The following is a 15,071-nucleotide window of genomic DNA, read 5'->3' on the forward strand; positions in this document are numbered from 1 at the left end:
GTTTGATGGTCACGCTCAAAGAGCTGCAGCCAATGGCTTGATGTTGAAGCGGAGACCTGTGACAAGTGGTGATCCTCAGGGGTCAGTATTGGCATTGGCACAATCTGTCAGCAACATGGACAGTGTGATCAAGTGCAAGTTTGCTGACAACACCAAGCAGAGTGGTGCAGTGGACACACCAGAGGGAAGGGATACCATCCAGAGGGAACTACACAAGCTTGAGAAGAGGGCCCATGCAAACACCATGAAGTTCAACAAGGCCAAGTGCAAAGTCATGCACATGGCTCAGGGCAATCCCAAGCACAATTATAGGCTAGGTGGAGAACGCATTGAGAGCAGCCCTGAGGAGGAGGATTTGGGGATGCTGATTGATGGGTCATGCTGAGCTTCTCAGCAATGTGTGCTTGCAACCCAGGAGGCTAACCACATCCTGGGTTGCATCAAAAGAAGCGCAGCCAGCAGATGAAGGGAAGTGATTCTGCCACTCCACTCCATTTTGGTGAGACCCCAGCTGGAGTACTGCATCCATCTCTAGAGCCTTCAGCACAGGAAAGACAGGGACCTGCTGCATTGGGCCCAGTGGACCACAAAGGCAAGGGCTGGAGCACCTCTCCTGTGAAGACAGGCTGGGAGAGCTGAGGTTGTTCAGTCTAGAAGACAGAAGGCTCTGGGGATGCTTTCCAGTACCTAAAGGGAGTCTACAAGAAATCTGGAGAGCATCTTTTTACAGGGATGTGTACTGATAGGACAAGAGGTAATAGCTTTAAACTGAAAGAAAGTAGATTTAGACTAGATAAACGGGAAGAACTTCTACACTACGAGGGTGGTGAGGCACTGGAGCAGATTGTCCAGAAAAGCTGTCGATGTCCCATCTCTGGAGGAGCTCAAGGCCAGGTTGGATGTCGCTTTGATCAACCTGACTGAATGAAAAGTGCCCCTGCCTACAGCAGGAAGGTGCAACTAGATGATCTTTAACATCCATTCCAATCCAAACCATTCCATCATTCTATGATTACTAGCACTTAAGGGAACATGGACGAAACAGTCACCATAGAGTTAAGCAAACAACTGTTTGAAAACCCACACAGAAACAGTTGAAAGGGACCTGTAAGTACTATTTCTCTCAAGTACTGCTCCACTCGGTATGTTTCTTGACATGGATAACAAGTCAGAAAATACGATTTTTAAGAAAGTGCAGATGAAAATGGGTCTGCAAATGCTCTGATAACAGGATCAAATTCAAACTGATCTTGAAAATGAGAGAAACAGTTTGTGGAAATGAATTCCAAGTAAAACAGACAAATACAATGTGCTCGATTTAGGGGACGGCTCATTGCCTGAGCCTCTGCAAAATGTAATGTCCTTCATAACAAAGACCAAAATAACAAGCCCTTCTAAAAAAATCTTCAAACCAATACATCTACACACTGATGATACATTCCCACAGATGCTGCACAGTTTCACATTGTCAAGCTCAAGCCAGCAGGGAGCTATCCTTATAATTTGCCATTGTGCTCTGCATGCATGAAAACAAGATATAAAGACAGTAAGACTTTCCTAGATGCTAGGATTGAAGGGGTGGATTTGAAGGTAACGCAATAATTTGAATCAGAGCACTGTGATGCTGCTGCGAAAAAGAAAATTAAAAAAATCATTTTAATAAATAATATATGCATGGGTGGAGATAAGACATAATTTTCTGTTCTATTTAAAGCTCAGGAGGCCTTAGCTATGGGAAACAGCATCCAATTTTGGTTAACACACTTTAAAAGGGAGACAAAATGAAGAGAGATCCAAGGACAGTACAAATGGCAAAGAGCTTAGATACATTAACTACAAAGGAAGTTAAATGGAGAGGAGAAGCTTTTGATACAGCCTTCCCAAAATGTAAAACATTCTTGGAAAAAGCATTAGAAGCAGAAAATATTTTCTAGGTGTAAGGAGAACTAATTCCTAGATATAATATAACATAACTATTTTTAATGCACCATACATAACAGTGTATCAATTCCACAGAATATAGTATACTACTTAGGTTGTGAAATAGTCTTAAAGAGATTCTTTTTTCTTGAAATAATCAGGATATAAAACCATATGGGATCATCCAGATAGAACTATCTTGCCTTTGAGCAAAGGGAGGGATTATAGGATTTGTATGTTCACTTTTTGGGAGATATATATATATGTGGTTCTCAATACAAACCTGTCACTTCCAAATGATGCATAATAATCACAAAAATAGGATCAAGAGAAAGGAATTCACTATATTTACTTATAGAACATAGCTATATGATGTCACTGAAGTACAGAGAATAGCAAACCTGATCGACAATGTCGTTGACTTTATCGCGCTCACAGTCCAAAATCACTCGCCTTTCCTTTTTTACCTCTAGATCTTGAAACAGTGAACGGTAAGTTTCATCTTTTCTGTCATTGTTAATATTTCCTACATTGATAGCAGTCACTTGCCATTTCTTTTCAGCAGCAGAATCCAGCACAGCTTGCAGTGTTGATAAGCCTAGTGAAGGACAGAAAAAACCAACAGATATGACAAATAAAGCTTTATGAATAACAAGCTTCCAGAATGTGATTTATGAGATTACTTATCTAAGATTTCCCTGCAAATTGTCTGACCTGTCACATACTGTTAGAACTCAGAAATGAAGATACATGTGGGTCTAATTAGTTCTTTTTGCATGAAATTTCTGTTTACACCACTGTAAGGGATCAGGGTAGAGCCCTGTAAGGACAGCCTTTTGTTTTGTGTCAGTATTCCTCAGACAGAGATTTTGCCAGTTTCACTGATCCACTGCTGGGATTCCACATGCTGGGAAAGGTCTTCTAGAAGAAAAGGGATTCAATTACAGCAAGAGGATCAGCTGCTTATTATAAAATGTTATTGAACTGCTTTTGTTCTCGGTGCCTGAGCAGTACTGTATTTAAACTCAGACCACACTGAGGTCTATGACAAAATTCCCATGTTCTGCAGTGGCGCTAATGGAGTTATTAATTCTGTTGCCTACAGTCATATCCCTGATAATAAAAGATATGCTGAGATTGTTCCATATAGGCTCAATGCTAACACCTACAAGCAGTCTACAGAAGTCTGCTTTCATTTTATCCTTTTGGCACATTCCTGCCAGGAACCTGTAATATCTGTACAGCTGCAACTGCCTACAATACATTGTAAAATCAGTGAAGATTTTACTTGTTTTGTTTTCCTTTTCAAGGATTAAATTAAAACAGAGTATAGGAACATAAAAATTACTGCTGGAAATTAATTTCTGTTACACAACAAACACTACAGTAACCATTTCCAGCAGTACAGGAATAAGACTTGTTCTGTTTAAATTCCTTCCAGAAAATTCTACATAACCCTAGAGAGCAATTTTAAGGATAGTAGATGGTATTATATAAAGATAGACTTTCTCAAAGCCAGTTGGCATTTTTGCACATTAATCTCCCCTAAAACCACAGAACATCAGGAGCTATTTCTTTGAGAAAAATTTCTGACTTGGTACATAAAGGAAGCTTCAGGTATAACTCATGAGACATAATGGTGGTTATGCCCATAAATGTAGAAAGAAAGCACTAAGAATTCATTTGTCTTACAGTCTGTATATGCATAATTAAATTAAGCTTGGTCAGTATTTAGCAATTAAGCTTTATCAGTGAAACTAGTAATGACATAAAGACTGGTCAACAAAGGCAGAAAACATCAGGCTTCCAAAAGCATAAATTCAATGATTATTGCAAATTGTTCTGGTTTTCTACATCTTCTTTAAAGAGAACAGATATGAAGTTTTGTATGCCATGCAATTAATATTTATTTTAAAATAATAGATAACCACAGTCCAGGGGTACATATAAACTATTTATAATATTTCAAACATAAATGTGGCGAATTAGTGCTAAAAGGAACAGATAATTGATGCAAGCAAACTAAAAGATGTAGAGAATACCATAACACATTAATAAACACTAAAGTAAGCCTATACCTCAAAATAATGTTCTAAATAGCCTTTTAAAATAATTTAAAAAAACCCCGAACAAACCACAAAAAAACCCTATCCAAATAGAAACATATATAATCTGAATCATTGTTTCAGAGATCATTTAGTAGACTTCAGGTACTCCATTCTGTACATATGCTTCCTCCAAGTTAAACAGAATCTTAGTTAGGCATAAATTAATAGAGGCTGCTGCAGCTATTAATCTTAATACTACCCAACACAAATGGTTTCTGAATTTTACTCCCCTAATATTTCATTTTTCCTAAGGACTCCCTTTTGTTGGAGTGCTCTCTGCAGAGATACCAAATGGCTGCCTGGTTTTCTTGCTTTTTATATGTGGCAGATTTGTCATACCTATATAGTTCAGTCTATTCTGATAACAATAACCATTGCAAAAGAATGAAAATCAGACAGAAAAAAATCATTCACAGCAATACTTCCGTGAATGTGGAAGTATCTGGAGAGCGGTAATGAAAGTGGGATTCTGCAGACAAGTAAACTTCTAAAACCTCCACTTGCTTTTTTTGAACAATAGGTACACTTATGTTTGGTAACCTTATGTGCCTGAACCTCTTTGATTATCATGAGACAAACTCTTAATTCAGTGAGCTCTGAGAAGGAGGACAGAAGAGAGGCTGAATAAATTAGCAATTTTGCTACAGATAGAATCCTCCAATAGTGTCATCACTTTTTCCAAAACCCACTGTTTAGTACTTGCAACACAGAGGAGGAGAGAAGGGTAAAGAACACTAACCCACATTACATGAGAATAACTGCATATTAAGCCAGTAATAGGATGGACATTTATATACTAATTGCTTTGCTTCTTATAGACCGGAATGAGATACAAAATTGCCCTGCAGTTCAACCAGTCAGCTCCTAACCACAGAGGAGCTGTAAAAGTAGCAATAAAAGTTTCTTTTGGAATAAGTCATGAAACTAATCCCTATTAACTGTCACAGCTTCCATGAAGAGTAAGTCTCTCTTTTTTTTCCCACTCCTGAAGATGGAAACATTTTAAATTATACATCATTCCTTAAATATACATCACTGTCACAACATAACACTTATGCAGAAGTGTTTAGAGGAACTGTGGACCCTGTGTTTTCAGGTTTCATGTCAGTGTTGCTGACTACGTACTACTTGACTCTGCAGGTTACTTTCCTGCAGTCAGTGGGAGCACTGAGGAGCAACAATTTACTCAACATTAAGGCAGGAGGTTCATGACTTGGAGCTTGTTATCACTGGGGTGCCTTGCCACAACTAAAACTGGCAAATAAGAAAAAAAGGCATAACCAAAGGGTGACTATGAATAACAACTTCATGCCATTACTCCTGGCCAGAGTCAGCCAGTGCAGACCGCAAGAACTAGGCAGTTTTCAGTATTTCCTAAATATAAATCACATGCAGATCATGTACTGTGCAATGCTAGCCGATTGACAGAATACTGGCTAAGCAAGTAGGTTTACCTCTGTCTTTTCTAAAAAGGTAGTAAATGTTTGTGATTTTAATGTGAATTTGAGAAGGATCTGCCAAAGAAATGGGCTTGCAGTTCATCATTGCAGATGACATAACTGTTGGAGGCTACATACCAGTATTAGTTTTTCTAACTTTAAAGCTGACAACAGTGATAAAGAACTGTCTTCAGGAGGTTCCTTCAGCTTCTGAATGACATAATGTATAAAGTGCCATCGCAATGCACAGAATCTAATGTCACCCTAATACTCAATGAACCATGGTGTGGTATAACCATCTTTTAAATCCAGTGGCATCTTACCATTAACTATGCACTTGAATATTCAACTTTGACCAACGAACATGCAGGTAAGCCACAAAAGAGCCTTTTGAAAGGGAACAGGAGAAGCTGAGAATAAGACAAGGACTACTAGGTGAGGACAACCTGAAAACAGAATGACAATAACGGAATTCCAGAAAGGGCAATCAAAAAAACTGCACTTCCATACAATGCTGCTTCATCTCAGAAAATTAAGTGATGTACCACAATCTGCAAATGCCCAGTTCATAAATTGTTACATTATTACTACAGCTATAAATCTGCATCAACCTTGAAAAGGCTGTACTGAGGAGTAAACTGCTCACAAGCAGTGGATATAGGTTTATCAACAACCACAAAAAAAAAAAAAAATCTTAAGTTCAGCAGAGAGGAGGAGCTCTAATATCAAAAGCAGTCAGCACAGAAGCAGGGACTGCATCCAAGATACTTGCTTTCTTGGTGCTCAACTATCAATTTTGCATATCTGGAGTGAATCTGTGGTAACAGATTGCCCTTCTCACATGGATATTTTTTCTTCTCTTTAGATGATTCTTTTAAAAAAAGAAAAGGCTTTTCATAGGAACTGTTTTATAACATCCGATTACTCTCACATTGCTTATGAGCACATGCTTGCAATTCTATTAATACACTGTGTAGTAATTTCATTCTCATTTAAACAATTTTGTTTCTGTTCAAAAAGCTCATTTCTAAATTTAAGTTTACACTTACACCTGCAGCAGGTAAATATTCCTTTCCTTGTTTACTTTTCTAATACTAATTCAGCATTTTCAGTGCCAACAGCACACAGATGAGAAGCACCACATCTTACCTCTGTCGCTGTCATACAAATATGCAAACTTGGTCCACTGATAATATTCGATTAAGCTAAGCAGAGCTCCCTTGAGGTCAGGTCTCATCTGAATGACAAAGGGATGTGTTCCATCTGTTGGGAAGCTGGGAGTTATGAAGGAGACATGAAGAGTTCCACAGAAGGATGTAATCGTATTTACAGACTTCTTGTCATAGAATCCAAAAATAGCAAAGACTCCTCTTGAAAACTGGGAGCAGACTAGGAGGGAGAAAGAAAAACAATTAGGTGGGAGAATTCTTTCAGAAAATTTATTGAAGACTCTCTCATTTATATATATAAGAAATAACAAAAATGTCTGATCACATAAGTATCAGGAGAAAAAAGCAATGTCTGTGTAGACGAGCTGGTTCTCCTGGCTCTTTTTCTCTTCTTTAACACTGCAGGCTATACTAGTGCCCAAGTTCTAGAAACAGGCTACATACAGTAAGGTAGCGTTCATTTCTGATTAGTTCTCATTTATCATCTATGCATTCTTTGGTCCGCACATAGTCACCTTGAACATCTAGTCAGCCTCATCGCAATCCCTGACACACATGACCTGCTTATAAATAGAAATCACAGTGCAACTGAAACTAATTTTGCCCTGCTAGTTAGTGCACTAATCCTTGAACAGAATTCAGGTAAGGGTAAAAATAAGTTGACTTTATTTTTCATAATTCTTAGATTAGGTAATAGAGTATTTTATCTTTTAAAGTCATCGTATCTTTACATTTTTTTAAAAAAAAATATCAACCCTTTATGCCTGTTTTTCATTGCTATTCTCTTTTCATGGCTTTGGCTACCTATCCTTGCTACCACAGTTATCTCATACCCTAATTATTTCTATATCCCAATTAAAAGCACCTAAACAGTAGGGGTGAAATTCTGAATGCAAGTTTCAACAGTTATCACATATTAACTTTAATTAGGTCAGAATTTCACCTCAGGTGAGAAGATACAAGTGATTAAAACCTTGATGAGTAATACCCCTTTATAAAAAGACACTGCAGGTTTCCCAGGGCTAGGGTACAAGATGGTCAGACCTCTTCAGTTCCAACTGCAAATTGTTACATAAACTTCCAATATTTATCTCAAGTGTATTAAAGGTATAACACTGCTCATTTGGAGCAAAGGTTTTTGGAAAAGGCTGTGAATTTTCTGAATAGCTTTTCTGTTTAAGTTAGTGAACTCCTTGTTCTGTTACAAATCAGTATGCTCTTGTTGAGACAAAACCAGCTCACTACCTCCCAGCATATTCATGAACAGTTGTTTTGCATCTGCTGCAAAGGCTAAATACTTTCTGAACTTTCTACTATACTGCAGGTGTCTCATAATCCACCTTCGAAAATGCACATTAAAATAAAGCATCATTTGGATTCCTAGGCAAGGATTCTTCAGAAGACTGTTACTAGTAAACTACCAAGATCTGTGTTAAACCATTTTAATGCTGTATATAAGGTGACAAACACAGTGTCATACCAGGATCACTAAGAAGTAAGTTTTATGCTAATATTGCTGACTCCTAGGATACTATCACATCTCCTGTCACACTGCTTTTCTTCAATCACCGGTCAATTATTTGAAGCATAGATGAAATAAAGTTGACTACAACAGCCAATGACCAGGGTTAGCTGCTTGCACCGGAGAACTTGAAAACCATAGGTGGAGCATTCCCAGAAGCACCACTGCCACGCCTAATAGGAAAAAGCCTTGGTCTTCAGAAAGCTATATTCCCATCTATGTCTTAGTTCATCCCCATCCTTTCCTCCTCTTCCTGACACTGCAAAGATCTGGACCTGTCAGGCCTCAGCTAAACATCTTCAGGGTAATGAAGCTCAATCTGCCCATACTTCTGGGATGTTTTAGTTAATGGTCTGTCCTGGCTCATGTAATTAAACAGATCTGAACTTCCAAAAAAACTTCCACACTTTGAAAAGAAAACAACAACTAAAGTCATCACACTTACTTGTAAAAACAAATAAAAAGAGCCCAGATAACTTACGTTAGGCTTCAAAAGTGAACTATGGGCATGTACTGGGTCTGGCTGGGATGATGTTCACTTTCCACACAACAGCTCACACAGAGCTAGTGCTATTGTTAAGCAGTGCTTGCACTCCAGGCATTCACTTTTTTCCTCTGCCCATCCCAGCCAGTAGGCTGCAGGTGGGCAAGAAATTGGGTGGGGAGCAGAGCCAGGCCAGTTGACCCAAACTGATCAAAGGGATAGTCCACTCCATGTAATGTCATCCTCAACCATTAAACTGGGCTAAAGGAAGAAGAGGGACTGGGGCTTTGACTTCCAAGGTGGCTGTTGCTTGGAGACTGGGATGGACATCAGTCTGCTTGTAGGAGGGGGTGAGAGATTGCCTTTGAATCAGTTGGGTTGGTTTTTTCGCCCTTATTTCCTGAATTTATTAAACTGTCTTTATCTTGACCCACAAATTGTCTTGCTTTTGCTCCTCCTTTGCTGTGTGGGTGCTTGGCTGCTGGCTGGGATAAACCCAGAAAGGACAAAAGGTGTTATTCCACCTTCCACCCACAGGACAGACCTGTTAATACTGCCAACCTGCACTCAAGCATGTGAAGTTCTGTACCTCCTCAGTGACAAATGTGCAGCCAGCCTACTCTTCAGAAGAAAAGTGCTGTTCTTTAGAACTCCACGTCCTTCCCGACATGGCACAAACTCTTATCATTTCCTTTTGCTAGTTACTTATTGCCTATTGACCAAACACAGTTCTCTAGGATTAACATTAAATTTCCCTCCATTTAATAATCTTTAAACCTGGAAAATCATCCATGCTTACACGTATGTGTCATCTTCAGGGGAAGTTGGATAAAACTGGAATTTTGATCTCCTCTACTGCATAAAGTGAAGAGACGAGAAGAAAGCACCACTTCCAGCTAGGTAAATAAAGTCACTGCAGTTACAGCTTCATACACAATGTGCAGCTTAAAAGCTGAATTCCACATACACATATATTCAATTGCGACAAATATTAAGATAAAAGCAAATATGTTTTATATTTTTAAAATTATTAAGAAACTTGCCACACAGATATAAACTGTTAGTTAATTCAACCAGGGCCTCCTGAACGTGAGATCAAAACTCCTAAAACAGAACTTGAAATTAGGGACATAACACTCACTACCAAATATCAAGCTATGTGGGTAAACCAGAAAATTGGAATCAACTTTAATCCAAGTAGAACTAAATTTTCATCAGCAATAATCAGTGTCATAGTTGTGCACTAAAGAACCTCAGTGCTGTACTTCTGTGCGAGAAATTCCTCTAAAGATACGTGGGAGGGCACCTATGTCATGTAATAAATACTTCCTAAAAATAAGCATTTAAATTTTTGTCTTGAAACAAGTGCTTGCCATTGTTTTGGAGCACTTGGTCTCTCAGAACCAGGAGGGAAAAGAAGGGATGGTATTTCCAACTATATAATGGTAATCCAGTGGATAAAGCAGAAAGTGTAATTGGTTATTGGCAGGATTCCCACCTCCAACTAAGTCTACAGTCATGTTGTTATTTCTGGGAGACATTAGTTTTACAATGGTGAATCACAAGCTGTTCAGTTATTAGATTAAAAAAATCATGATGATTAGGACTCATAAGCCCTTGAAACATGAAAGACCTGTTTCATTACAGACAGTAGGATTTGTTTCTTTCAAGCTATTCTATATTAATTGCTTTTCTTTGGATTTATGATGTCCTTTCTAGAAATAGTCAATGGCCTACCAAGCAACATGAGGGCAAGAATAAACTAAGCTCATCTGGTGATCACTTTTCTAGAGACTCACCTAGAAAGGGGCAAGTAATGGGGAATTCCAAGAAATGAGGTAAATAATTAAAGGTACCTGAGAAACAACAATTCCCAGGAATTGTAAAGTTAAGAATTAATATTAATTAATTTCATACCTGGCTTCTCCTTGTTATTCTGCGAACACAGCCAGACAAAACACTAGTTTTCCCTTATTTGCCAGAATATTGAAAATGCGTTCTAGTCTTTTTTTCCAAAAGCTAGGGCCCAGATTTGTTCAACCACAAAATTAAGCTTAAGCCTGCCATGAGAAATAAGTCCCTTGTCAAAGAAGGGCTGAAACTACTTCTTGCTCAATTATTAACTCTTCCATCATTAACTACATCTGTTGTTTCTCAGATCTCCTTTTTACCATATTGCACTCACACCTTTCTCTCTTTCACACTGTCTTCGTTTCACTATCCTGTTTCATCAATGAACTCTATAGGCAGGATAACCTGATATTTAGTCTTGTGGCCATAACTTTTCTCTAGAAACAGATACAGCAACACACATTCCTTGCCTCTCATCACATAGAACATACTTCTGTGATACATATGGTCTTTTACTTAAGACTCAAGAAGAGCCGCTGAAGAGTATATTTGAAAATTCAAAAGATATTATAAAAATATTACAAATATGCTTAGTTTTATACAACGAAGTGATGCCAGTTTGGGAACAATAGCGCATTTTCATGACTGAAGAACTGAGTCTTTAAAGGCATAAAATCACTTAGAAATAGTTGCATTTGAATACATACACTTAGAAACTACCCCTGATCAAGCATTCCTAAGCCAGGATTTCCTTTCCAAAGGGAGAGTAATGAACCTAATCATTGTTTACATTCAGGGATAATTAAATTGGACAAAGACAATTAGCAAGGCATTCACTTAACTTACTGAAACAAGTATCTAATGGTATCTGGATATAAGTAAGTTTCCAAAAAGTGTTGTTATGACACTTAACATTCTAACTTCTGGAAGTATTTATATATTTTTATTTATATGAGATTTTTGATACTTAGTTTCTGTACAATGAGGAAAATTTAAAACTACTAAGAAAGTATGTCTCATTCAGTGCCTAGATTTTAAATGCTCTTTAGTATAAAGCCACATTAGTATGTTATTTTATCATGCTAACTTGGTTTACTGTAGTGTTAACAAACCAGTCTTCCCTGCATAATCACATCCAGTAGAACAATTATTCTCTTACTTTTAAGGGGAAAAAAGATATATATAACAAGTATTAACAAGAGCCAAGCACTGCCTCTGCAAAAAAGAACCAAAATACAAAGGAAAAGCTCATTGGTTTGAAAAGTAGGAAGTAGCCAAGAACAGGATGTGGAAACTGAATGCCCACTTGGTAATTTCAGCTTCAGAAAGGCGACATTAAGAACAAGCAGACAGTAGAAAGGAACTACAAACAATAGATGGAACAAAAGTAACAAAAAATAAGCAAGAATCACAGCTGCCGAAAGAATTCACAGATGATTTGAGACTGCATCAGGAATTCACTATGAAAATAAACAATACAGCTTGCTTTCAAAGCCATTAAGAAAACTGCAGCATAGCAGAGAGCATATTGCATACATTTTTATACACCACAGATTTTTTTGTAGTAATATTACAAATAATCTGCATGGTCTGTTTTACTCATTCAGATTACATGATTACCTTCTAGATGTGAGGGGTAAACGTCTTTTCAGGAAGAGTAAATAAGGCATAGGGAACCACCATCCAAAGTGTTATTTAGAACCATGAAGGAGTATGTATTCAAATAGCACAACTTGAGATGAAGTTTATTTTTCTAAGGCCGTGGTAGGCTAAATAAAATTGGGAAAGAACAGTTCCCCAAGACTCAAAGAAGAGCATAATAACCAAAAGATAAGACAATGGACCAAAGCTTCATGCTTGGATTCAATAAAACATGGACACAGAAACCAAATAAAAGCTATCATTTTAAAATCCCATCATACCCTTCACCAAAACTCAGACACAAATCAATGCAATGAGAACTAAAAATCCACTGTATTTCTGAACAACAAAACACTGCATTTTCCTTTTTGTCTCTTTTTTGTGAAGTTTGATTCCAGTGCCAATAAATGTGGATTTTTTTACCTTATTTTGTGCATTTAAGAAAATGTGCATGCCTTGAATTACAGCTGCTTAATACTGACCTAAACAGTGTATTCTCCTCTTTGTAGACTGTGCATATGTACGTATATCATGGGGGGGAAAAAAACAACAAACCAACCAGAACTCATTTGGAAAGATAAGCATCTAATATTGAGCTCACACACAAATATGAAAAATGATGCATACCTCCAATAATTCACTGCCAAGTTCCTCACTTGCACATTGAGCATATTAAAGCACAAAATGCACCTTAGAGCAATGTCCAGACAGTTATCAAACAAATATTCCGTAACAGAAAGGTGGCCCCAGTTTTACAGAGACACAACTAGAGAAATTCTTACAGCCTCAGAGATAAAAGAAAGCAACATTTAGATCCTGAAGCTGCAACGTCTGTAGAGAACAATTATGGTGAAGCAGGAACACAGGATGTTTTTCCACAATTTCTAGCAGAAATGCAGTCTTCAATTATTGCTATGACCTGAACTGCATCAGCGATTATACAACCAAAAGGAACTTTCCACACAACGTTATCGGCAAAGTGGCTTTGATCATTCTGCAAAATTAAGAGTCAAAATCTGGGTTGCTGCAGTATGAAACAAGCTCAAAGACCAGAGGAGAGGCAGATTAATCTATTTCAAGCAGTCAATCATACATCACACCAAGGAAAGAAACTTTATGCCAGTATGGGGTATTTTAAGCAAGTACAAAAAAGCCTTCAAGAAGTTAGTGGCCATCTGTTAGGTTAGTACATAATGATGTTGCACAGCTTCTCTGTATGCTAATGCTGCAATAATGAAGGTGGTAAATAAACATCATATTCAGATTGAAACAACAGGTCAGAAAAACTGTTTCAATGACAGCTGCATTCAATTACATATTGCTTGGCTGTGTACTGTAAGCATTTGAAAATCTTTTTTGTAGCTAGACAATTACAATGATACAAAAGAAATCACTACAAACACTGCTGAAATAGCCATTTTAAAACAATTATGGTTTTACTTATAACACAAGATTCCTGTAATGAAATTAAAATGCAGTGCAAATTGTCTCATGAAAAAAAACAACACCCATATTCTACGTAATTCTTACACAGCTCTTCCCAGAACTGTTAAGATCCTAATGTATTTATCTAAATTCCCCTTTACTGGCAGCAAAAGGGGATAGAATGGTTCCTGAACCCTGGGTGTGATGACCTGGCAACTCTGTTAAATAACAGAAATATAACTTTATCTTGTCTCAAAAAAAAGTTGTCTCCAAAATCAGACCATTCTTCAGGAAGCTTCTCACCCCCGCCTTTCTTCTTTTTCTCTTCCCACCACCCCAAAGAAAAAACATGTTATTCCCATTTAATTACATAAAAAAATTACTCATCCATTTCCTTCATATCTAAGACATCACCTCGCAAATCTGCCTGGCTGTATTTCTGACTATACCTGCACATTTACAGCTTTCAGTAACAAAAATTTCTGTGTTCAAAAAAGTAGAAGCAGGTAAGCAAATCTAAGAAGAGACTACTGTTTTTTCAGAGCCATGCTACAAGTGATGAAGAAGTCAGCAGGGCCAGGCTCTTAGCTTGTGCAAGCATAATTCTACTGAATTTAACAAAGCAAATAGAAATTATCCCAACTAAAAGTTTTGTTCTCTATTTTTAGCATGACTATTTTCACAAACTTTTGAAAACAGGTAAGTTACATACAACAGAACGCCCATCATCTCTTCCCCTCAATCAGCATTGCTGGGAGCATGCCTTTTCTATATTTCATTAAACGAATCACCTTCCAGTTACCCCAAAAATGTCACTTTGTAAAGCTGTGTATCTGAAAACTTGTAAAAGGATTTGGAATGAGATAACATTAACTGGGCAGTACAACTACTTTTTGTTAATACGCTGACAAATTGGGATTCAATTTATAAAATTTGGTTTTCTCTCCTTGAGCTAGAAGGGCCAACAATGACTTCTGAACAGATTGTCTAACATTGCCTGAGAACACCTTACAGCATCTAGAAAGAAATGGTTTCAGCATTGAGTTTCTCTGTTAGAAGGACAGGAATAGCTATGAGAAAAGACTCCAAGGTTGACTCATGAAAATACAAAAAAAAAAAAAATAAAAAAAATGGAATAAATCTTAAGGAAACTGCTGTAGGGAATAAAGAGGATTTCCTGAGGCAGAGAAGGTATAGCAGAAAATATGTAAGTGATATGGTACTCTCAGAAGACTTCATACTATATTTTTATAGGAATAAACAGTTACTTTCCAACTGGTCATTTGTGACCTGTAATACACATTACTCAGAGAAAGTCAGACATTTAGCCCTAGACATTTATTGCTTACTTATCTCTCTCTGTAATGATGCAACTGGGAGTGTGTTTTATTCACCCAACATAGTCCAGCCTACAACTTTCACTTCAGCACAGCCAGCACTGTAACACACAGCGCTACTGCACTAATGTTAAACATGTCCTAAAGTCTCAGTCCCTCCAGATGGCTGAACTTG

At 37.5% G+C, this 15,071-nt stretch overlaps 1 protein-coding gene across 5 annotated transcripts in view; it reads right to left on the reverse strand.

Moving 5' to 3' along the window:
- Positions 1-15,071, reverse strand: part of GRIA2 (glutamate ionotropic receptor AMPA type subunit 2) — an 89,508-nt gene that overhangs the window by 44,350 nt on the left and 30,087 nt on the right. For all 5 annotated transcript variants that reach the window (XR_011337361.1, XM_069855844.1, XM_069855843.1 and 2 more), the window contains exons 3-4: positions 6,617-6,856; positions 2,322-2,518 (exon numbers count right to left, since the gene is read on the reverse strand). Coding sequence is in view for 4 of the 5 variants with exons in the window: in XM_069855844.1 (XP_069711945.1) it covers positions 2,322-2,518; positions 6,617-6,856 (437 nt within the window). In the remaining variant the exon portion in view is untranslated. The remainder of the gene's footprint in view (positions 1-2,321; positions 2,519-6,616; positions 6,857-15,071) is intronic.

This window comes from Phaenicophaeus curvirostris, chromosome 4, assembly GCF_032191515.1.
Source record: "Phaenicophaeus curvirostris isolate KB17595 chromosome 4, BPBGC_Pcur_1.0, whole genome shotgun sequence".
Taxonomy (NCBI): domain Eukaryota; kingdom Metazoa; phylum Chordata; class Aves; order Cuculiformes; family Cuculidae; genus Phaenicophaeus; species Phaenicophaeus curvirostris.